This window comes from Coregonus clupeaformis, chromosome 36, assembly GCF_020615455.1.
Source record: "Coregonus clupeaformis isolate EN_2021a chromosome 36, ASM2061545v1, whole genome shotgun sequence".
In the NCBI taxonomy this organism is placed as follows: domain Eukaryota; kingdom Metazoa; phylum Chordata; class Actinopteri; order Salmoniformes; family Salmonidae; genus Coregonus; species Coregonus clupeaformis.
In genome coordinates this window covers 6,194,815-6,218,158 of record NC_059227.1, presented here as the reverse complement: position 1 = coordinate 6,218,158, position 23,344 = coordinate 6,194,815, and the positions used below count along the sequence as shown (strand labels likewise).

At 55.5% G+C, this 23,344-nt stretch overlaps 1 protein-coding gene across 3 annotated transcripts in view; it reads left to right on the top strand.

The window, feature by feature from the left end:
- LOC121552358 (ryanodine receptor 3-like) overlaps positions 1–23,344 on the top strand; it is a 279,469-nt gene that overhangs the window by 182,971 nt on the left and 73,154 nt on the right. For all 3 annotated transcript variants that reach the window (XM_045211236.1, XM_045211237.1, XM_045211238.1), the window contains one exon: positions 22,881–22,984. In XM_045211236.1, coding sequence (XP_045067171.1) covers positions 22,881–22,984 — 104 coding nt within the window. The remainder of the gene's footprint in view (positions 1–22,880; positions 22,985–23,344) is intronic.

The window sequence follows — 23,344 nt, the reverse complement described above, 5'->3', positions numbered from 1 at the left end:
GTAGAGAGGGAGGGAGGGGATGAGGTAGCAGGCCATGTTCGACCATCTGAGTTATCTACTGGAGAACAGCTCTGTTGGACTGGGTGGGTAGAGAGGGAGGGAGGGAGGAAGGTAGCAGGCCATGTTCGACCATCTGAGTTATCTACTGGAGAACAGCTCTGTTGGACTGGGTGGGTAGAGAGGGAGGGAGGGAGAGGTAGAAGGCCATGTTCGACCATCTGAGTTATCTACTGAGAACAGCTCTGTTGGACTGGGTGGGTAGAGAGGGAGGGAGGGAGAGGTAGCAGGCCATGTTCGACCATCTGAGTTACCTACTGGAGAACAGCTCTGTTGGACTGGGTGGGTAGAGAGGGAGGGATGGAGAGGTAGCAGGCCATGTTCGACCATCTGAGTTATCTACTGGAGAACAGCTCTGTTGGACTGGGTGGGTAGAGAGGGAGGGAGGGAGAGGTAGAAGGCCATGTTCGACCATCTGAGTTACCTACTGGAGAACAGCTCTGTTGGACTGGGTGGGTAGAGAGGGAGGGAGGGAGAGGTAGCAGGCCATGTTCGACCATCTGAGTTACCTACTGGAGAACAGCTCTGTTGGACTGGGTGGGTAGAGAGGGAGGGAGGGAGAGGTAGCAGGCCATGTTCGACCATCTGAGTTACCTACTGGAGAACAGCTCTGTTGGACTGGGTGGGTAGAGAGGGAGGGAGGGAGAGGTAGAAGGCCATGTTCGACCATCTGAGTTACCTACTGGAGAACAGCTCTGTTGGACTGGGTGGGTAGAGAGGGAGGGAGGAGGAGAAGGTAGCAGGCCATGTTCGACCATCTGAGTTATCTACTGGAGAACAGCTCTGTTGGACTGGGTGGGTAGAGAGGGAGGGAGGGATGGAGAGGTAGCAGGCCATGTTCGACCATCTGAGTTATCTACTGAGAACAGCTCTGTTGGACTGGGTGGGTAGAGAGGGAGGGAGGGAGGGAGAGGTAGCAGGCCATGTTCGACCATCTGAGTTATCTACTGGAGAACAGCTCTGTTGGACTGGGTGGGTAGAGAGGGAGGGAGGGAGAGGTAGAAGGCCATGTTCGACCATCTGAGTTATCTACTGGAGAACAGCTCTGTTGGACTGGGTGGGTAGAGAGGGAGGGAGGGAGAGGTAGCAGGCCATGTTCGACCATCTGAGTTACCTACTGGAGAACAGCTCTGTTGGACTGGGTGGGTAGAGAGGAGGGATGGAGAGGTAGCAGGCCATGTTCGACCATCTGAGTTATCTACTGGAGAACAGCTCTGTTGGACTGGGTGGGTAGAGAGGGAGGGAGGGAGAGGTAGCAGGCCATGTTCGACCATCTGAGTTACCTACTGGAGAACAGCTCTGTTGGACTGGGTGGGTAGAGAGGGAGGGAGGGAGAGGTAGCAGGCCATGTTCGACCATCTGAGTTACCTACTGGAGAACAGCTCTGTTGGACTGGGTGGGTAGAGAGGGAGGGAGGGAGAGGTAGAAGGCCATGTTCGACCATCTGAGTTACCTACTGGAGAACAGCTCTGTTGGACTGGGTGGGTAGAGAAGGGAGGGAGGGAGAGGTAGCAGGCCATGTTCGACCATCTGAGTTACCTACTGGAGAACAGCTCTGTTGGACTGGGTGGGTAGAGAGGGAGGGAGGGAGAGGTAGCAGGCCATGTTCGACCATCTGAGTTATCTACTGGAGAACAGCTCTGTTGGACTGGGTGGGTAGAGAGGAGGGAGGGAGAGGTAGAAGGCCATGTTCGACCATCTGAGTTATCTACTGGAGAACAGCTCTGTTGGACTGGGTGGGTAGAGAGGGAGGGAGGGAGGAGAGGTAGAAGGCCATGTTCGACCATCTGAGTTATCTACTGAGAACAGCTCTGTTGGACTGGGTGGGTAGAGAGGGAGGGAGGGAGGGAGAGGTAGAAGGCCATGTTCGATCATCTGAGTTATCTACTGGAGAACAGCTCTGTTGGACTGGGTGGGTAGAGAGGGAGGGAGGGAGAGGTAGCAGGCCATGTTCGACCATCTGAGTTATCTACTGGAGAACAGCTCTGTTGGACTGGGTGGGTAGAGAGGGAGGGAGGGATGGAGAGGTAGCAGGCCATGTTCGACCATCTGAGTTATCTACTGGAGAACAGCTCTGTTGGACTGGGTGGGTAGAGAGGGAGGGAGGGAGAGGTAGCAGGCCATGTTCGACCATCTGAGTTACCTACTGGAGAACAGCTCTGTTGGACTGGGTGGGTAGAGAGGAGGGAGGGAGAGGTAGAAGGCCATGTTCGACCATCTGAGTTACCTACTGGAGAACAGCTCTGTTGGACTGGGTGGGTAGAGAGGAGGGAGGGAGAGGTAGAAGGCCATGTTCGACCATCTGAGTTATCTACTGGAGAACAGCTCTGTTGGACTGGGTGGGTAGAGAGGGAGGGAGGGATGGAGAGGTAGCAGGCCATGTTCGACCATCTGAGTTATCTACTGGAGAACAGCTCTGTTGGACTGGGTGGGTAGAGAGGAGGGAGGGAGAGAGTAGCAGGCCATGTTCGACCATCTGAGTTATCTACTGGAGAACAGCTCTGTTGGACTGGGTGGGTAGAGAGGGAGGGAGGGAGAGGTAGCAGGCCATGTTCGACCATCTGAGTTACCTACTGGAGAACAGCTCTGTTGGACTGGGTGGGTAGAGAGGAGGGAGGGAGAGGTAGAAGGCCATGTTCGACCATCTGAGTTACCTACTGGAGAACAGCTCTGTTGGACTGGGTGGGTAGAGAGGAGAGGGAGGGAGAGGTAGAAGGCCATGTTCGACCATCTGAGTTATCTACTGGAGAACAGCTCTGTTGGACTGGGTGGGTAGAGAGGAGGGAGGGATGGAGAGGTAGCAGGCCATGTTCCGACCATCTGAGTTATCTACTGGAGAACAGCTCTGTTGGACTGGGTGGGTAGAGAGGGAGGGAGGGAGAGGTAGCAGGCCATGTTCGACCATCTGAGTTATCTACTGGAGAACAGCTCTGTTGGACTGGGTGGGTAGAGAGGGAGGGAGGGAGAGGTAGCAGGCCATGTTCGACCATCTGAGTTACCTACTGGAGAACAGCTCTGTTGGACTGGGTGGGTAGAGAGGGAGGGAGGGAGGGAGAGGTAGCAGGCCATGTTCGACCATCTGAGTTATCTACTGGAGAACAGCTCTGTTGGACTGGGTGGGTAGAGAGGAGGGAGGGAGGGAGAGGTAGCAGGCCATGTTCGACCATCTGAGTTATCTACTGGAGAACAGCTCTGTTGGACTGGGTGGGTAGAGAGGGGGAGGGAGGAGAGAGGTAGAAGGCCATGTTCACCATCTGAGTTATCTACTGAGAACAGCTCTGTTGGACTGGGTGGGTAGAGAGGGAGGGAGGGAGAGGTAGCAGGCCATGTTCGACCATCTGAGTTATCTACTGGAGAACAGCTCTGTTGGACTGGGTGGGTAGAGAGGGAGGGAGGGAGGAAGGTAGAAGGCCATGTTCGACCATCTGAGTTACCTACTGGAGAACAGCTCTGTTGGACTGGGTGGGTAGAGAGGGAGGGAGGGAGAGGTAGCAGGCCATGTTCGACCATCTGCGTTACCTACTGAGAACAGCTCTGTTGGACTGGGTGGGTAGAGAGGGAGGGAGGGAGAGGTAGCAGGCCATGTTCGACCATCTGAGTTATCTACTGGAGAACAGCTCTGTTGGACTGGGTGGGTAGAGAGGAAGGGAGGGAGAGGTAGCAGGCCATGTTCGACCATCTGAGTTATCTACTGAGAACAGCTCTGTTGGACTGGGTGGGTAGAGAGGGAGGGAGGGAGAGGTAGAAGGCCATGTTCGACCATCTGAGTTATCTACTGGAGAACAGCTCTGTTGGACTGGGTGGGTAGAGAGGGAGGGAGGGAGGAGAGGTAGAAGGCCATGTTCGACCATCTGAGTTATCTACTGGAGAACAGCTCTGTTGGACTGGGTGGGTAGAGAGGGAGGGAGGGAGGGAGAGGTAGAAGGCCAGTGTTCGACCATCTGAGTTATCTACTGGAGAACAGCTCTGTTGGACTGGGTGGGTAGAGAGGGAGGGAGGGAGAGGTAGCAGGCCATGTTCGACCATCTGAGTTATCTACTGGAGAACAGCTCTGTTGGACTGGGTGGGTAGAGAGGGAGGGAGGGAGGGAGAGGTAGAAGGCCATGTTCGACCATCTGAGTTACCTACTGGAGAACAGCTCTGTTGGACTGGGTGGGTAGAGAGGGAGGGAGGGAGAGGTAGCAGGCCATGTTCGACCATCTGAGTTACCTACTGGAGAACAGCTCTGTTGGACTGGGTGGGTAGAGAGGGAGGGAGGGAGAGGTAGCAGGCCATGTTCGACCATCTGAGTTACCTACTGGAGAACAGCTCTGTTGGACTGGGTGGGTAGAGAGGGAGGGAGGGAGGGAGAGGTAGAAGGCCATGTTCGACCATCTGAGTTACCTACTGGAGAACAGCTCTGTTGGACTGGGTGGGTAGAGAGGAGGGAGGGAGGGAGAAGGTAGCAGGCCATGTTCGACCATCTGAGTTATCTACTGGAGAACAGCTCTGTTGGACTGGGTGGGTAGAGAGGGAGGGAGGGATGGAGAGGTAGCAGGCCATGTTCGACCATCTGAGTTATCTACTGGAGAACAGCTCTGTTGGACTGGGTGGGTAGAGAGGAGGGAGGGAGGGAGGGAGAGGTAGCAGGCCATGTTCGACCATCTGAGTTATCTACTGGAGAACAGCTCTGTTGGACTGGGTGGGTAGAGAGGGAGGGAGGGAGAGGTAGAAGGCCATGTTCGACCATCTGAGTTATCTACTGGAGAACAGCTCTGTTGGACTGGGTGGGTAGAGAGGGAGGGAGGGAGAGTAGCAGGCCATGTTCGACCATCTGAGTTACCTACTGGAGAACAGCTCTGTTGGACTGGGTGGGTAGAGAGGGAGGGATGGAGAGGTAGCAGGCCATGTTCGACCATCTGAGTTATCTACTGAGAACAGCTCTGTTGGACTGGGTGGGTAGAGAGGGAGGGAGGGAGAGGTAGAAGGCCATGTTCGACCATCTGAGTTACCTACTGGAGAACAGCTCTGTTGGACTGGGTGGGTAGAGAGGGAGGGAGGGGAGAGGTAGCAGGCCATGTTCGACCATCTGAGTTACCTACTGGAGAACAGCTCTGTTGGACTGGGTGGGTAGAGAGGAGGGAGGGAGAGGTAGCAGGCCATGTTCGACCATCTGAGTTACCTACTGGAGAACAGCTCTGTTGGACTGGGTGGGTAGAGAGGGAGGGAGGGAGAGGTAGAAGGCCATGTTCGACCATCTGAGTTACCTACTGGAGAACAGCTCTGTTGGACTGGGTGGGTAGAGAGGGAGGGAGGGAGGGAGAGGTAGCAGGCCATGTTCGACCATCTGAGTTATCTACTGGAGAACAGCTCTGTTGGACTGGGTGGGTAGAGAGGGAGGGAGGGAGGGAGAGGTAGCAGGCCATGTTCGACCATCTGAGTTATCTACTGGAGAACAGCTCTGTTGGACTGGGTGGGTAGAGAGGGAGGGAGGGAGAGGTAGCAGGCCATGTTCGACCATCTGAGTTATCTACTGGAGAACAGCTCTGTTGGACTGGGTGGGTAGAGAGGGAGGGAGGGAGAGGTAGAAGGCCATGTTCGACCATCTGAGTTACCTACTGGAGAACAGCTCTGTTGGACTGGGTGGGTAGAGAGGGAGGGAGGGAGAGGTAGCAGGCCATGTTCGACCATCTGAGTTACCTACTGGAGAACAGCTCTGTTGGACTGGGTGGGTAGAGAGGGAGGGAGGGAGAGGTAGAAGGCCATGTTCGACCATCTGAGTTACCTACTGGAGAACAGCTCTGTTGGACTGGGTGGGTAGAGAGGGAGGGAGGGAGAGGTAGCAGGCCATTTCGACCATCCGAGTTACCTACTGAGAACAGCTCTGTTGGACTGGGTGGGTAGAGAGGGAGGGAGGGAGAGGTAGCAGGCCATGTTCGACCATCTGAGTTATCTACTGGAGAACAGCTCTGTTGGACTGGGTGGGTAGAGAGGAGGGAGGGAGAGGTAGAAGGCCATGTCCGACCATCTGAGTTACCTACTGAGAACAGCTCTGTTGGACTGGGTGGGTAGAGAGGAGGGAGGGAGGGGAGAGGTAGAAGGCCATGTTCGACCATCTGAGTTATCTACTGGAGAACAGCTCTGTTGGACTGGGTGGGTAGAGAGGGAGGGAGGGAGGGAGAGGTAGAAGGCCATGTTCGATCATCTGAGTTATCTACTGAGAACAGCTCTGTTGGACTGGGTGGGTAGAGAGGGAGGGAGGGAGAGGTAGCAGGCCATGTTCGACCATCTGAGTTATCTACTGGAGAACAGCTCTGTTGGACTGGGTGGGTAGAGAGGGAGGAGGGAGGGAGAGGTAGCAGGCCATGTTCCGACCATCTGAGTTATCTACTGGAGAACAGCTCTGTTGGACTGGGTGGGTAGAGAGGAGGGAGGGAGAGGTAGCAGGCCATGTTCGACCATCTGAGTTACCTACTGAGAACAGCTCTGTTGGACTGGGTGGGTAGAGAGGGAGGGAGGGAGAGGTAGCAGGCCATGTTCGACCATCTGAGTTACCTACTGGAGAACAGCTCTGTTGGACTGGGTGGGTAGAGAGGGGGAGGGAGGGAGAGGTAGAAGGCCATGTTCGACCATCTGAGTTATCTACTGGAGAACAGCTCTGTTGGACTGGGTGGGTAGAGAGGGAGGGAGGGAGGGAGAGGTAGCAGGCCATGTTCGACCATCTGAGTTATCTACTGGAGAACAGCTCTGTTGGACTGGGTGGGTAGAGAGGGAGGGAGGGAGAGGTAGCAGGCCATGTTCGACCATCTGAGTTATCTACTGGAGAACAGCTCTGTTGGACTGGGTGGGTAGAGAGGGAGGGAGGGAGAGGTAGCAGGCCATGTTCGACCATCTGAGTTACCTACTGGAGAACAGCTCTGTTGGACTGGGTGGGTAGAGAGGGAGGAGGGAGGGAGAGGTAGCAGGCCATGTTCGACCATCTGAGTTACCTACTGGAGAACAGCTCTGTTGGACTGGGTGGGTAGAGAGGGAGGGGAGGGAGAGGTAGAAGGCCATGTTCGACCATCTGAGTTATCTACTGAGAACAGCTCTGTTGGACTGGGTGGGTAGAGAGGGGAGGGAGGGAGAGGTAGCAGGCCATGTTCGACCATCTGAGTTATCTACTGGAGAACAGCTCTGTTGGACTGGGTGGGTAGAGAGGGAGGGAGGGAGAGGTAGCAGGCCATGTTCGACCATCTGAGTTATCTACTGGAGAACAGCTCTGTTGGACTGGGTGGGTAGAGAGGGAGGGAGGGAGAGGTAGCAGGCCATGTTCGACCATCTGAGTTATCTACTGAGAACAGCTCTGTTGGACTGGGTGGGTAGAGAGGGAGGGAGGGAGGGAGAGGTAGCAGGCCATGTTCGACCATCTGAGTTATCTACTGGAGAACAGCTCTGTTGGACTGGGTGGGTAGAGAGGGAGGGAGGGAGGGAGAGGTAGCAGGCCATGTTCGACCATCTGAGTTATCTACTGGAGAACAGCTCTGTTGGACTGGGTGGGTAGAGAGGGAGGGAGGGAGGGAGAGGTAGAAGGCCATGTTCGACCATCTGAGTTATCTACTGGAGAACAGCTCTGTTGGACTGGGTGGGTAGAGAGGGAGGGAGGGAGAGGTAGCAGGCCATGTTCGACCATCTGAGTTACCTACTGGAGAACAGCTCTGTTGGACTGGGTGGGTAGAGAGGGAGGGAGGGAGAGGTAGAAGGCCATGTTCGACCATCTGAGTTACCTACTGGAGAACAGCTCTGTTGGACTGGGTGGGGTAGAGAGGGAGGGAGGGGAGAGGTAGCAGGCCATGTTCGACCATCTGCGTTACCTACTGGAGAACAGCTCTGTTGGACTGGGTGGGTAGAGAGGGAGGGAGGGAGAGGTAGCAGGCCATGTTCGACCATCTGAGTTACCTACTGAGAGAACAGCTCTGTTGGACTGGGTGGGTAGAGAGGGAGGGAGGGAGAGGTAGCAGGCCATGTTCGACCATCTGAGTTACCTACTGGAGAACAGCTCTGTTGGACTGGGTGGGTAGAGAGGAGGGAGGGGGAGAGGTAGAAGGCCATGTTCGACCATCTGAGTTATCTACTGGAGAACAGCTCTGTTGGACTGGGTGGGGTAGAGAGGGAGGGAGGGAGAGGTAGTAAGGCCATGTTCGACCATCTGAGTTATCTACTGGAGAACAGCTCTGTTGGACTGGGTGGGTAGAGAGGGAGGGAGGGAGGGAGAGGTAGAAGGCCATGTTCGACCATCTGAGTTATCTACTGGAGAACAGCTCTGTTGGACTGGGTGGGTAGAGAGGGAGGGAGGGAGAGGTAGCAGGCCATGTTCGACCATCTGAGTTATCTACTGGAGAACAGCTCTGTTGGACTGGGTGGGTAGAGAGGGAGGGAGGGAGGGAGAGGTAGAAGGCCATGTTCGACCATCTGAGTTACCTACTGGAGAACAGCTCTGTTGGACTGGGTGGGTAGAGAGGGAGGGAGGGAGGGAGAGGTAGCAGGCCATGTTCGACCATCTGAGTTACCTACTGGAGAACAGCTCTGTTGGACTGGGTGGGTAGAGAGGGAGGGAGGGAGAGGTAGCAGGCCATGTTCGACCATCTGAGTTACCTACTGGAGAACAGCTCTGTTGGACTGGGTGGGTAGAGAGGGAGGGAGGGAGAGGTAGAAGGCCATGTTCGACCATCTGAGTTACCTACTGGAGAACAGCTCTGTTGGACTGGGTGGGTAGAGAGGAGGAGGGAGGGAGAGGTAGCAGGCCATGTTCGACCATCTGAGTTACCTACTGGAGAACAGCTCTGTTGGACTGGGTGGGTAGAGAGGGAGGGAGGGAGGGAGAGGTAGCAGGCCATGTTCGACCATCTGAGTTATCTACTGAGAACAGCTCTGTTGGACTGGGTGGGTAGAGAGGGAGGGAGGGAGGGAGAGGTAGCAGGCCATGTTCGACCATCTGAGTTATCTACTGGAGAACAGCTCTGTTGGACTGGGTGGGTAGAGAGGGAGGGAGGGAGAGGTAGAAGGGCCATGTTCGACCATCTGAGTTATCTACTGGAGAACAGCTCTGTTGGACTGGGTGGGTAGAGAGGAGGGAGGGAGAGGTAGCAGGCCATGTTCGACCATCTGAGTTACCTACTGAGAACAGCTCTGTTGGACTGGGTGGGTAGAGAGGGAGGGATGGAGAGGTAGCAGGCCATGTTCGACCATCTGAGTTATCTACTGGAGAACAGCTCTGTTGGACTGGGTGGGTAGAGAGGGAGGGAGGGAGAGGTAGAAGGCCATGTTCGACCATCTGAGTTACCTACTGGAGAACAGCTCTGTTGGACTGGGTGGGTAGAGAGGAGGGAGGGAGAGGTAGCAGGCCATGTCTCGACCATCTGAGTTACCTACTGGAGAACAGCTCTGTTGGACTGGGTGGGTAGAGAGGGAGGGAGGGAGAGGTAGCAGGCCATGTTCGACCATCTGAGTTACCTACTGGAGAACAGCTCTGTTGGACTGGGTGGGTAGAGAGAGGGAGGGAGGGAGAGGTAGTAAGGCCATGTTCGACCATCTGAGTTACCTACTGGAGAACAGCTCTGTTGGACTGGGTGGGTAGAGAGGGAGGGAGGGAGAGGTAGCAGGCCATGTTCGACCATCTGAGTTATCTACTGAGAACAGCTCTGTTGGACTGGGTGGGTAGAGAGGGAGGGAGGGATGGAGAGGTAGCAGGCCATGTTCGACCATCTGAGTTATCTACTGAGAACAGCTCTGTTGGACTGGGTGGGTAGAGAGGAGGGAGGGAGGGAGAGGTAGCAGGCCATGTTCGACCATCTGAGTTATCTACTGGAGAACAGCTCTGTTGGACTGGGTGGGTAGAGAGGGAGGGAGGGAGGGAGAGGTAGAAGGCCATGTTCGACCATCTGAGTTATCTACTGGAGAACAGCTCTGTTGGACTGGGTGGGTAGAGAGGGAGGGAGGGAGAGGTAGCAGGCCATGTTCGACCATCTGAGTTACCTACTGGAGAACAGCTCTGTTGGACTGGGTGGGTAGAGAGGGAGGGATGGAGAGGTAGCAGGCCATGTTCGACCATCTGAGTTATCTACTGGAGAACAGCTCTGTTGGACTGGGTGGGTAGAGAGGGAGGAGGGAGGGAGAGGTAGAAGGCCATGTTCGACCATCTGAGTTACCTACTGGAGAACAGCTCTGTTGGACTGGGTGGGTAGAGAGGGAGGGAGGGAGGGAGAGGTAGCAGGCCATGTTCGACCATCTGAGTTACCTACTGGAGAACAGCTCTGTTGGACTGGGTGGGTAGAGAGGGAGGGAGGGAGAGGTAGAAGGCCATGTTCGACCATCTGAGTTACCTACTGGAGAACAGCTCTGTTGGACTGGGTGGGTAGAGAGGGAGGGAGGGAGAGGTAGCAGGCCATGTTCGACCATCTGAGTTACCTACTGGAGAACAGCTCTGTTGGACTGGGTGGGTAGAGAGGGAGGGAGAGGAGAGGTAGCAGGCCATGTTCGACCATCTGAGTTATCTACTGGAGAACAGCTCTGTTGGACTGGGTGGGTAGAGAGGGAGGGAGGGAGAGGTAGAAGGCCATGTTCGACCATCTGAGTTATCTACTGGAGAACAGCTCTGTTGGACTGGGTGGGTAGAGAGGGAGGGAGGGAGGGAGAGGTAGAAGGCCAAGTGTTCGACCATCTGAGTTATCTACTGGAGAACAGCTCTGTTGGACTGGGTGGGTAGAGAGGGAGGGAGGGAGGGAGAGGTAGAAGGCCATGTTCGACCATCTGAGTTATCTACTGGAGAACAGCTCTGTTGGACTGGGTGGGTAGAGAGGGAGGGAGGGAGAGGTAGCAGGCCATGTTCGACCATCTGAGTTATCTACTGGGAGAACAGCTCTGTTGGACTGGGTGGGTAGAGAGGGAGGGAGGGATGGAGAGGTAGCAGGCCATGTTCGACCATCTGAGTTATCTACTGGAGAACAGCTCTGTTGGACTGGGTGGGGTAGAGAGGGAGGGAGGGAGAGGTAGCAGGCCATGTTCGACCATCTGAGTTACCTACTGGAGAACAGCTCTGTTGGACTGGGTGGGTAGAGAGGGAGGGAGGGAGAGGTAGCAGGCCATGTTCGACCATCTGAGTTATCTACTGGAGAACAGCTCTGTTGGACTGGGGTGGGTAGAGAGGGAGGGAGGGAGAGGTAGCAGGCCATGTTCGACCATCTGAGTTATCTACTGAGAACAGCTCTGTTGGACTGGGTGGGTAGAGAGGGGAGGGAGGGAGGGAGAGGTAGAAGGCCATGTTCGACCATCTGAGTTATCTACTGGAGAACAGCTCTGTTGGACTGGGTGGGTAGAGAGGAGGGAGGGAGGGAGGAAGGTAGAAGGCCATGTTCGACCATCTGAGTTATCTACTGGAGAACAGCTCTGTTGGACTGGGTGGGTAGAGAGGGAGGGAGGAGGAGGGAAGGTAGAAGGCCATGTTCGATCATCTGAGTTATCTACTGAGAACAGCTCTGTTGGACTGGGTGGGTAGAGAGGGAGGGAGGGAGAGGTAGCAGGCCATGTTCGACCATCTGAGTTATCTACTGGAGAACAGCTCTGTTGGACTGGGTGGGTAGAGAGGGAGGGAGGGAGGGAGAGGTGAAGGCCATGTTCGACCATCTGAGTTACCTACTGGAGAACAGCTCTGTTGGACTGGGTGGGTAGAGAGGAGGGAGGGAGGGAGAGGTAGCAGGCCATGTTCGACCATCTGAGTTACCTACTGGAGAACAGCTCTGTTGGACTGGGTGGGTAGAGAGGGAGGGAGGGGAGAGGTAGCAGGCCATGTTCGACCATCTGAGTTACCTACTGGAGAACAGCTCTGTTGGACTGGGTGGGTAGAGAGGGAGGGAGGGAGAGGTAGAAGGCCATGTTCGACCATCTGAGTTACCTACTGGAGAACAGCTCTGTTGGACTGGGTGGGTAGAGAGGGAGGGAGGGAGGGAGAGGTAGCAGGCCATGTTCGACCATCTGAGTTATCTACTGGAGAACAGCTCTGTTGGACTGGGTGGGTAGAGAGGAGGGAGGGATGGAGAGGTAGCAGGCCATGTTCGACCATCTGAGTTATCTACTGGAGAACAGCTCTGTTGGACTGGGTGGGTAGAGAGGGAGGGAGGGAGGGAGAGGTAGCAGGCCATGTTCGACCATCTGAGTTATCTACTGGAGAACAGCTCTGTTGGACTGGGTGGGTAGAGAGGGAGGAGGGAGAGGGTAGAAGGCCATGTTCGACCATCTGAGTTATCTACTGGAGAACAGCTCTGTTGGACTGGGTGGGTAGAGAGGGAGGGAGGAGAGGTAGCAGGCCATGTTCGACCATCTGAGTTACCTACTGGAGAACAGCTCTGTTGGACTGGGTGGGTAGAGAGGGAGGGATGGAGAGGTAGCAGGCCATGTTCGACCATCTGAGTTATCTACTGGAGAACAGCTCTGTTGGACTGGGTGGGTAGAGAGGGAAGGGAGGAGAGGTAGAAGGCCATGTTCGACCATCTGAGTTACCTACTGGAGAACAGCTCTGTTGGACTGGGGTGGGTAGAGAGAGGAGGGAGGAGAGGTAGCAGGCCATGTTCGACCATCTGAGTTACCTACTGGAGAACAGCTCTGTTGGACTGGGTGGGTAGAGAGGAGGGAGGGAGAGGTAGCAGGCCATGTTCGACCATCTGAGTTACCTACTGGAGAACAGCTCTGTTGGACTGGGTGGGTAGAGAGGGAGGGAGGGAGAGGTAGAAGGCCATGTTCGACCATCTGAGTTACCTACTGGAGAACAGCTCTGTTGGACTGGGTGGGTAGAGAGGGAGGGAGGGAGAGGTAGCAGGCCATGTTCGACCATCTGAGTTATCTACTGGAGAACAGCTCTGTTGGACTGGGTGGGTAGAGAGGGAGGGATGGAGAGGTAGCAGGCCATGTTCGACCATCTGAGTTATCTACTGGAGAACAGCTCTGTTGGACTGGGTGGGTAGAGAGAGGGAGGGAGGGAGGGAGAGGTAGCAGGCCATGTTCGACCATCTGAGTTATCTACTGGAGAACAGCTCTGTTGGACTGGGTGGGTAGAGAGGGAGGGAGGGAGAGGTAGAAGGCCATGTTCGACCATCTGAGTTATCTACTGGAGAACAGCTCTGTTGGACTGGGTGGGTAGAGAGGAGGGAGGGAGAGGTAGCAGGCCATGTTCGACCATCTGAGTTACCTACTGGAGAACAGCTCTGTTGGACTGGGTGGGTAGAGAGGAGGATGGAGAGGTAGCAGGCCATGTTCGACCATCTGAGTTATCTACTGGAGAACAGCTCTGTTGGACTGGGTGGGTAGAGAGGGAGGGAGGGAGAGGTAGAAGGCCATGTTCGAACCATCTGAGTTACCTACTGGAGAACAGCTCTGTTGGACTGGGTGGGTAGAGAGGGAGGGAGGGAGAGGTAGCAGGCCATGTTCGACCATCTGAGTTACCTACTGGAGAACAGCTCTGTTGGACTGGGTGGGTAGAGAGGGAGGGAGGGGAGAGGTAGAAGGCCATGTTCGACCATCTGAGTTACCTACTGAGAACAGCTCTGTTGGACTGGGTGGGTAGAGAGGGAGGGAGGGAGAGGTAGCAGGCCATGTTCGACCATCTGAGTTACCTACTGGAGAACAGCTCTGTTGGACTGGGTGGGTAGAGAGGGAGGGAGGGAGAGGTAGCAGGCCATGTTCGACCATCTGAGTTATCTACTGGAGAACAGCTCTGTTGGACTGGGTGGGTAGAGAGGGAGGGAGGGAGAGGTAGAAGGCCATGTTCGACCATCTGAGTTATCTACTGGAGAACAGCTCTGTTGGACTGGGTGGGTAGAGAGGGAGGGAGGGAGGGAGAGGTAGAAGGCCATGTTCGACCATCTGAGTTATCTACTGGAGAACAGCTCTGTTGGACTGGGTGGGTAGAGAGGGAGGGAGGGAGGGAGAGGTAGAAGGCCATGTTCGATCATCTGAGTTATCTACTGGAAAACAGCTCTGTTGGACTGGGTGGGTAGAGAGAGGGAGGGAGGGAGAGGTAGCAGGCCATGTTCGACCATCTGAGTTATCTACTGGAGAACAGCTCTGTTGGACTGGGTGGGTAGAGAGGGAGGGAGGGATGGAGAGGTAGCAGGCCATGTTCGACCATCTGAGTTATCTACTGGAGAACAGCTCTGTTGGACTGGGTGGGTAGAGAGGGAGGGAGGGAGAGGTAGCAGGCCATGTTCGACCATCTGAGTTACCTACTGGAGAACAGCTCTGTTGGACTGGGTGGGTAGAGAGGGAGGGAGGGAGAGGTAGAAGGCCATGTTCGACCATCTGAGTTACCTACTGGAGAACAGCTCTGTTGGACTGGGTGGGTAGAGAGGGAGGGAGGGAGAGGTAGAAGGCCATGTTCGACCATCTGAGTTATCTACTGGAGAACAGCTCTGTTGGACTGGGTGGGTAGAGAGGGAGGGAGGGATGGAGAGGTAGCAGGCCATGTTCGACCATCTGAGTTATCTACTGGAGAACAGCTCTGTTGGACTGGGTGGGTAGAGAGGAGGGAGGGAGAGGTAGCAGGCCATGTTCGACCATCTGAGTTATCTACTGAGAACAGCTCTGTTGGACTGGGTGGGTAGAGAGGGAGGGAGGGAGAGGTAGCAGGCCATGTTCGACCATCTGAGTTACCTACTGGAGAACAGCTCTGTTGGACTGGGTGGGTAGAGAGGGAGGGAGGGAGAGGTAGAAGGCCATGTTCGACCATCTGAGTTACCTACTGGAGAACAGCTCTGTTGGACTGGGTGGGTAGAGAGGGAGGGAGGGAGAGGTAGAAGGCCATGTTCGACCATCTGAGTTATCTACTGGAGAACAGCTCTGTTGGACTGGGTGGGTAGAGAGGGAGGGAGGGATGGAGAGGTAGCAGGCCATGTTCGACCATCTGAGTTATCTACTGGAGAACAGCTCTGTTGGACTGGGTGGGTAGAGAGGGAGGGAGGGAGAGGTAGCAGGCCATGTTCGACCATCTGAGTTATCTACTGGAGAACAGCTCTGTTGGACTGGGTGGGTAGAGAGGGAGGGAGGGAGGAAGGTAGCAGGCCATGTTCGACCATCTGAGTTACCTACTGGAGAACAGCTCTGTTGGACTGGGTGGGTAGAGAGGAGGGAGGGAGGGGTAGCAGGCCATGTTCGACCATCTGAGTTATCTACTGGAGAACAGCTCTGTTGGACTGGGTGGGTAGAGAGGGAGGGAGGGAGGGGGAGAGGTAGCAGGCCATGTTCGACCATCTGAGTTATCTACTGGAGAACAGCTCTGTTGGACTGGGTGGGTAGAGAGGGAGGGAGGGAGGGAGAGGTAGAAGGCCATGTTCGACCATCTGAGTTATCTACTGGAGAACAGCTCTGTTGGACTGGGTGGGTAGAGAGGGAGGGAGGGAGAGGTAGCAGCCATGTTCGACCATCTGAGTTATCTACTGGAGAACAGCTCTGTTGGACTGGGTGGGTAGAGAGGGAGGGAGGGAGGGAGAGGTAGAAGGCCATGTTCGACCATCTGAGTTACCTACTGGAGAACAGCTCTGTTGGACTGGGTGGGTAGAGAGGGAGGGAGGGAGAGGTAGCAGGCCATGTTCGACCATCTGAGTTACCTACTGAGAACAGCTCTGTTGGACTGGGTGGGTAGAGAGGAGGGAGGGAGGGAGAGGTAGAAGGCCATGTTCGACCATCTGAGTTACCTACTGGAGAACAGCTCTGTTGGACTGGGTGGGTAGAGAGGGAGGGAGGGAGAGGTAGCAGGCCATGTTCGACCATCTGAGTTATCTACTGGAGAACAGCTCTGTTGGACTGGGTGGGTAGAGAGGGAGGGAGGGAGAGGTAGAAGGCCATGTTCGACCATCTGAGTTACCTACTGGAGAACAGCTCTGTTGGACTGGGTGGGTAGAGAGGGAGGGAGGGAGAGGTAGCAGGCCATGTTCGACCATCTGAGTTATCTACTGGAGAACAGCTCTGTTGGACTGGGTGGGTAGAGAGGGAGGGAGGGAGGGAGAGGTAGAAGGCCATGTTCGACCATCTGAGTTACCTACTGGAGAACAGCTCTGTTGGACTGGGTGGGTAGAGAGGGAGGGAGGGAGAGGTAGCAGGCCATGTTCGACCATCTGAGTTACCTACTGGAGAACAGCTCTGTTGGACTGGGTGGGTAGAGAGGAGGGAGGGAGAGGTAGCAGGCCATGTTCGACCATCTGCGTTACCTACTGGAGAACAGCTCTGTTGGACTGGGTGGGTAGAGAGGGAGGGAGGGAGAGGTAGCAGGCCATGTTCGACCATCTGAGTTATCTACTGGAGAACAGCTCTGTTGGACTGGGTGGGTAGAGAGGGAGGGAGGGAGAGGTAGCAGGCCATGTTCGACCATCTGAGTTACCTACTGGAGAACAGCTCTGTTGGACTGGGTGGGTAGAGAGGAGGGAGGGAGAGGTAGCAGGCCATGTTCGACCATCTGAGTTACCTACTGGAGAACAGCTCTGTTGGACTGGGTGGGTAGAGAGGGAGGGAGGGAGGAGAGGTAGAAGGCCATGTTCGACCATCTGAGTTACCTACTGGAGAACAGCTCTGTTGGACTGGGTGGGTAGAGAGGGAGGGAGGGAGAGGTAGCAGGCCATGTTCGACCATCTGAGTTACCTACTGGAGAACAGCTCTGTTGGACTGGGTGGGTAGAGAGGGAGGGAGGGAGAGGTAGCAGGCCATGTTCGACCATCTGCGTTACCTACTGGAGAACAGCTCTGTTGGACTGGGTGGGTAGAGAGGGAGGAGGGAGGGAGAGGTAGCAGGCCATGTTCGACCATCTGAGTTATCTACTGGAGAACAGCTCTGTTGGACTGGGTGGGTAGAGAGGGAGGGAGGGATGGAGAGGTAGCAGGCCATGTTCGACCATCTGAGTTATCTACTGGAGAACAGCTCTGTTGGACTGGGTGGGTAGAGAGGGAGGGAGGGAGAGGTAGCAGGCCATGTTCGACCATCTGAGTTATCTACTGGAGAACAGCTCTGTTGGACTGGGTGGGTAGAGAGGGAGGGAGGGAGGGAGAGGTAGAAGGCCATGTTCGACCATCTGAGTTATCTACTGAGAACAGCTCTGTTGGACTGGGTGGGTAGAGAGGGAGGGAGGGAGGGAGAGGTAGAAGGCCATGTTCGACCATCTGAGTTATCTACTGGAGAACAGCTCTGTTGGACTGGGTGGGTAGAGAGGGAGGAGGGAGGGAGAGGTAGAAGGCCATGTTCGACCATCTGAGTTATCTACTGAGAACAGCTCTGTTGGACTGGGTGGGTAGAGAGGGAGGGAGGAGAGAGAGGTAGAAGGCCATGTTCGACCATCTGAGTTATCTACTGGAGAACAGCTCTGTTGGACTGGGTGGGTAGAGAGGGAGGAGGGAGGGAGAGGTAGAAGGCCATGTTCGATCATCTGAGTTATCTACTGGAGAACAGCTCTGTTGGACTGGGTGGGTAGAGAGGGAGGGAGGGAGAGGTAGCAGGCCATGTTCGACCATCTGAGTTATCTACTGGAGAACAGCTCTGTTGGACTGGGTGGGTAGAGGGAGGGATGGATGGAGAGGTAGCAGGCCATGTTCGACCATCTGAGTTACCTACTGGAGAACAGCTCTGTTGGACTGGGTGGGTAGAGAGGGAGGGAGGGAGAGGTAGCAGGCCATGTTCGACCATCTGAGTTATCTACTGAGAACAGCTCTGTTGGACTGGGTGGGTAGAGAGGGAGGGAGGGAGAGGTAGCAGGCCATGTTCGACCATCTGAGTTATCTACTGGAGAACAGCTCTGTTGGACTGGGTGGGTAGAGAGGGAGGGAGGGAGAGGTAGCAGGCCATGTTCGACCATCTGAGTTATCTACTGGAGAACAGCTCTGTTGGACTGGGTGGGTAGAGAGGGAGGGAGGGAGAGGTAGCAGGCCATGTTCGACCATCTGAGTTATCTACTGGAGAACAGCTCTGTTGGACTGGGTGGGTAGAGAGGGAGGGAGGGAGAGGTAGCAGGCCATGTTCGACCATCTGAGTTATCTACTGGAGAACAGCTCCGTTGGACTGGGTGGGTAGAGAGGGAGGGAGGGAGAGGTAGCAGGCCATGTTCGACCATCTGAGTTATCTACTGGAGAACAGCTCTGTTGGACTGGGTGGGTAGAGAGGGAGGGAGGGAGAGGTAGCAGGCCATGTTCGACCATCTGAGTTATCTACTGGAGAACAGCTCTGTTGGACTGGGTGGGTAGAGAGGAGGGATGGAGAGGTAGCAGGCCATGTTCGACCATCTGAGTTACCTACTGGAGAACAGCTCTGTTGGACTGGGTGGGTAGAGAGGAGGGATGGATGGATATAAGTGTGGGGGGAGACCATGTTTGACCACATCAGCTACCAGGGACTGGGTGGGTAGAGAGGGAGGGAGGATGGAGAGGTAGCAGGCCATGTTCGACCATCTGAGTTACCTACTGAGAACAGCTCTGTTGGACTGGGTGGGTAGAGAGGGAGGGAGGGAGAGGTAGCAGGCCATGTTCGACCATCTGAGTTATCTACTGGAGAACAGCTCTGTTGGACTGGGTGGGTAGAGAGGGAGGGATGGATGGAGAGGTAGAAGGCCATGTTCGACCATCTGAGTTATCTACTGGAGAACAGCTCTGTTGGACTGGGTGGGTAGAGAGGGAGGGAGGGAGGGAGAGGTAGAAGGCCATGTTCGACCATCTGAGTTACCTACTGAGAACAGCTCTGTTGGACTGGGTGGGTAGAGAGGGAGGGATGGATGGAGAGGTAGCAGGCCATGTTCGACCATCTGAGTTACCTACTGGAGAACAGCTCTGTTGGACTGGGTGGGTAGAGAGGGAGGGAGGGAGAGGTAGCAGGCCATGTTCGACCATCTGAGTTATCTACTGAGAACAGCTCTGTTGGACTGGGTGGGTAGAGAGGGAGGGAGGGAGAGGTAGCAGGCCATGTTCGACCATCTGAGTTATCTACTGAGAACAGCTCTGTTGGACTGGGTGGGTAGAGAGGGAGGGAGGGAGAGGTAGCAGGCCATGTTCGACCATCTGAGTTATCTACTGGAGAACAGCTCTGTTGGACTGGGTGGGTAGAGAGGAGGGAGGGGAGAGGTAGCAGGCCATGTTCGACCATCTGAGTTATCTACTGGAGAACAGCTCTGTTGGACTGGGTGGGTAGAGAGGGAGGGAGGGAGAGGTAGCAGGCCATGTTCGACCATCTGAGTTATCTACTGGAGAACAGCTCCGTTGGACTGGGTGGGTAGAGAGGGAGGGAGGGAGAGGTAGCAGGCCATGTTCGACCATCTGAGTTATCTACTGAGAACAGCTCTGTTGGACTGGGTGGGTAGAGAGGGAGGGAGGGAGAGGTAGCAGGCCATGTTCGACCATCTGAGTTATCTACTGGAGAACAGCTCTGTTGGACTGGGTGGGTAGAGAGGGAGGGATGGAGAGGTAGCAGGCCATGTTCGACCATCTGAGTTACCTACTGGAGAACAGCTCTGTTGGACTGGGTGGGTAGAGAGGGAGGGATGGATGGATATAAGTGTGGGGGAGACCATGTTTGACCACATCAGCTACCAGGGACTGGGTGGGTAGAGAGGGAGGGAGGGATGGAGAGGTAGCAGGCCATGTTCGACCATCTGAGTTACCTACTGGAGAACAGCTCTGTTGGACTGGGTGGGTAGAGAGGAGGGAGGGAGAGGTAGCAGGCCATGTTCGACCATCTGAGTTATCTACTGGAGAACAGCTCTGTTGGACTGGGTGGGTAGAGAGGAGGGATGGATGGAGAGGTAGAAGGCCATGTTCGACCATCTGAGTTATCTACTGAGAACAGCTCTGTTGGACTGGGTGGGTAGAGAGGGAGGGAGGGAGGGAGGTAGAAGGCCATGTTCGACCATCTGAGTTACCTACTGGAGAACAGCTCTGTTGGACTGGGTGGGTAGAGAGGGAGGGATGGAGAGGTAGCAGGCCATGTTCGACCATCTGAGTTACCTACTGGAGAACAGCTCTGTTGGACTGGGTGGGTAGAGAGGGAGGGAGGGAGAGGTAGAAGGCCATGTTCGACCATCTGAGTTATCTACTGGAGAACAGCTCTGTTGGACTGGGTGGGTAGAGAGGGAGGGAGGGAGGGAGAGGTAGAAGGCCATGTTCGACCATCTGAGTTATCTACTGGAGAACAGCTCTGTTGGACTGGGTGGGTAGAGAGGGAGGGATGGATGGATATAAGTGTGGGGGGAGACCATGTTTGACCACATCAGCTACCAGGGACTGGGTGGTTAACAGTAACAAGGTTAGAGGCAGGGAGAGACAGCGGGAGGGAGGGAGAGGTAGCAGGCCACGGTAACAGTAACAAGGTTAGAGGCAGGGAGAGACAGCGGGAGGGAGGGAGAGGTAGCAGGCCACGGTAACAGTAACAGGGTTAGAGGCAGGGAGAGACAGCGGGAGGGAGGGAGAGGTAGCAGGCCACGGTAACAGTAACAAGGTTAGAGGCAGGGAGAGACAGCGGGAGGGAGGGAGAGGTAGCAGGCCACGGTAACAGTAACAAGGTTAGAGGCAGGGAGAGACAGCGGGAGGGAGGGAGAGGTAGCAGGCCACGGTAACAGTAACAGAGGTTAGAGGCAGGAGAGACAGCGGGAGGGAGGGAGAGGTAGCAGGCACGGTAACAGTAACAAGGTTAGAGGCAGGGAGAGACAGCGGGAGGGAGGGAGAGGTAGCAGGCCACGGTAACAGTAACAAGGTTAGAGGCAGGGAGAGACAGCGGGAGGGAGGGAGAGGTAGCAGGCCACGGTAACAGTAACAAGGTTAGAGGCAGGGAGAGGGAGAGGCCACAGTAACAGTAACAGGTTAGAGGGAGAGGGAGGAGGTAGGCAGGCCACGGGTACAGTAACAAGGTTAGAGGGAGGAGAGACAGCGGGAGGGGAGGAGAGGTAGCAGGCCATGTTTGACCACAGTAATGACCACGGTAACAGTAACGAGGTAGAGGGAGGGAGGAGGAGGGAGGGAGGGTAACAGTAACGAGGTTAGAGGGAGGGAGGAGGGAGGGAGGAGGGTAAGGGTAACGAGGTTAGAGGGAGGGAGGGAGGGAGGGAGGGAGGGAGGGAGGGAGGGAGGGAGGGAGGGTAACAGTAACGAGGTTAGAGGGAGGGAGGGAGGGAGGGAGAGAGAGAGAGGGTAACAGTAACAAAGTTAGAGAGAGGGAGGGAGGGAGGGAGGGTAAGCGTAACGAGGTTAGAGGGAGGGAGGGAGGGTAACAGTAATGAGCTTAGAGGGAGGGAGGGAGGGAGGGAGGGAGAGAGAGAGAGAGGGTAACAGTAACAAAGTTAGAGAGAGGGAGGGAGGGAGGGAGGGTAACAGTAACAAGGTTAGAGGGAGGGAGGGAGGGAGGGAGGGAGGGAGAGAGAGAGGGTAACAGTAACAGGGTTAGAGGGAGGGAGGGAGGGAGGGAGAGAGGGTAACAGTAACGAGGTTAGAGGGAGGGAGGGAGGGAGGGAGGGAGGGAGGGAGGGTAACAGTAACGAGGTTAGAGGGAGGGAGGGAGGGAGGGAGGAGGGTAACAGTAATGAGCTTAGAGGGAGGGAGGGAGGGAGGGAGGGAGGGAGGGAGGGAGGGAGGGAGGGAGGGTAACAGTAATGAGCTTAGAGGGAGGGAGGGAGGGAGGGAGGAGGGAGGGAGGGAGGGAGGGAGAGAGGGTAACAGTAACGAGGTTAGAGGGAGGGAGGGAGGGAGGGAGGGTAACAGTAACGAGGTTAGAGGGAGGGAGGGAGGGAGAGAGGGTAACAGTAATGAGCTTAGAGGGAGGAGGGAGGGAGGGAGGGAGGGAGGGAGGGAGGGAGGGAGGGTACAGTAATGAGTTTAGAGGGAGGGAGGGAGGGAGGGAGGGTACAGTATGAGTTTAGAGGGAGGGAGGGTAACAGTAAGAGTTTAGAGGGAGGGAGGGAGGGAGGGAGGGAGGGAGGGAGGAGGGAGGGAGGGAGGGAGGGAGGGAGGGACAGTAGTGAGCTTAGAGGGAGGGAGGGAGGAGGGTAACAGTAATGAGCTTAGAGGGAGGGAGGGAGGGAGGGAGGGTAACAGTATGGGACAACACACTGCATAGGCTCCGTCTCCCCTGTGGAGCTCTGGGATAGAGGAGACGGAGACAGATGGGAGGAATGGCACAGGGAGAATGACAATCAGATAGAGGGGAGAGAAGTGACAGAGAGGGAGAGAGACAGCAGTGTTAACAATTTAAGGTAACAATGACCTCTGCTTTCTCTCTCCCCGGCTTACAGAAGGTATAGGCAGAGGAGGGAGAGGTGGGAGGAAACAGAGGAGAGGAAAGAAGGAACGCTGAAAGAGAGAGGGAGAGGGCAGTTTGGCTTTTGTCCCCGGGTGTAACAGAGACAGCATGCTGCAGCTGGGGTTTGGGATGGTGCTGCCGAGGAGAGGTATAGGGCTGGGGATGGAGCTGCAGAGGAGAGGTATAGGGCTGGGGTTGGGGATGGAGCTGCAGAGGAGAGGTATAGGGCTGGGGTTGGGGATGGAGCTGCAGAGGAGAGGTATAGGGCTGGGGTTGGGGATGGAGCTGCAGAGGAGAGGTATAGGGCTGGGGTTGGGGATGGAGCTGCAGAGGAGAGGTATAGGGCTGGGGTTGGGGAAATAAATAAATATGACCATACTACCACAATTACAGCTTAGACATGCAAGGTCCTTGGGGTGGTCTGATGCCTGGTGTCTGATATTTCAGACACAAGGAAATGTATTATTTACCCATGCTTACAAGAAGCATGGTTTTAGTTGTATCAGTGACTCGTGAGGACAAGTAAACTATTTGGGCCGTTGTATTCATGTGTTTCTCCCCAGCCTCCCCAGCCATGAGAGGTTCTACACCCCTGGACGTAGCAGCGTCTTCAGTGATGGACAACAACAGCCTGGCCCTCGCTCTGGAGGAGCCTGACCTTGAGAAGGTTAGACACACACAGACATCGCCTGTCACTCTGCCATATCAAATGAAACCCACCCCTCGCCTTCACCTGCCCAAAACCCAGCTATCCCACCACTGCATGCCACATCAAATAAAACCCACCCCTCGCCTTCACCTGCCCAAAACCCAGCTATCCCACCACTGCATGCCATATCAAATAAAACCCACCCCTCGCCTTCACCTGCCCAAAACCCAGCTATGCCACCACTGCATGCCACATCAAATAAAACCCACCCCTCGCCTTCACCTGCCCAAAACCCAGCTATCCCACCACTGCATGCCACATAAAATAAAACCCACCCCTTGCGTTCACCTGCTCAAAACCCAGCCTGAGCCGTTCCAG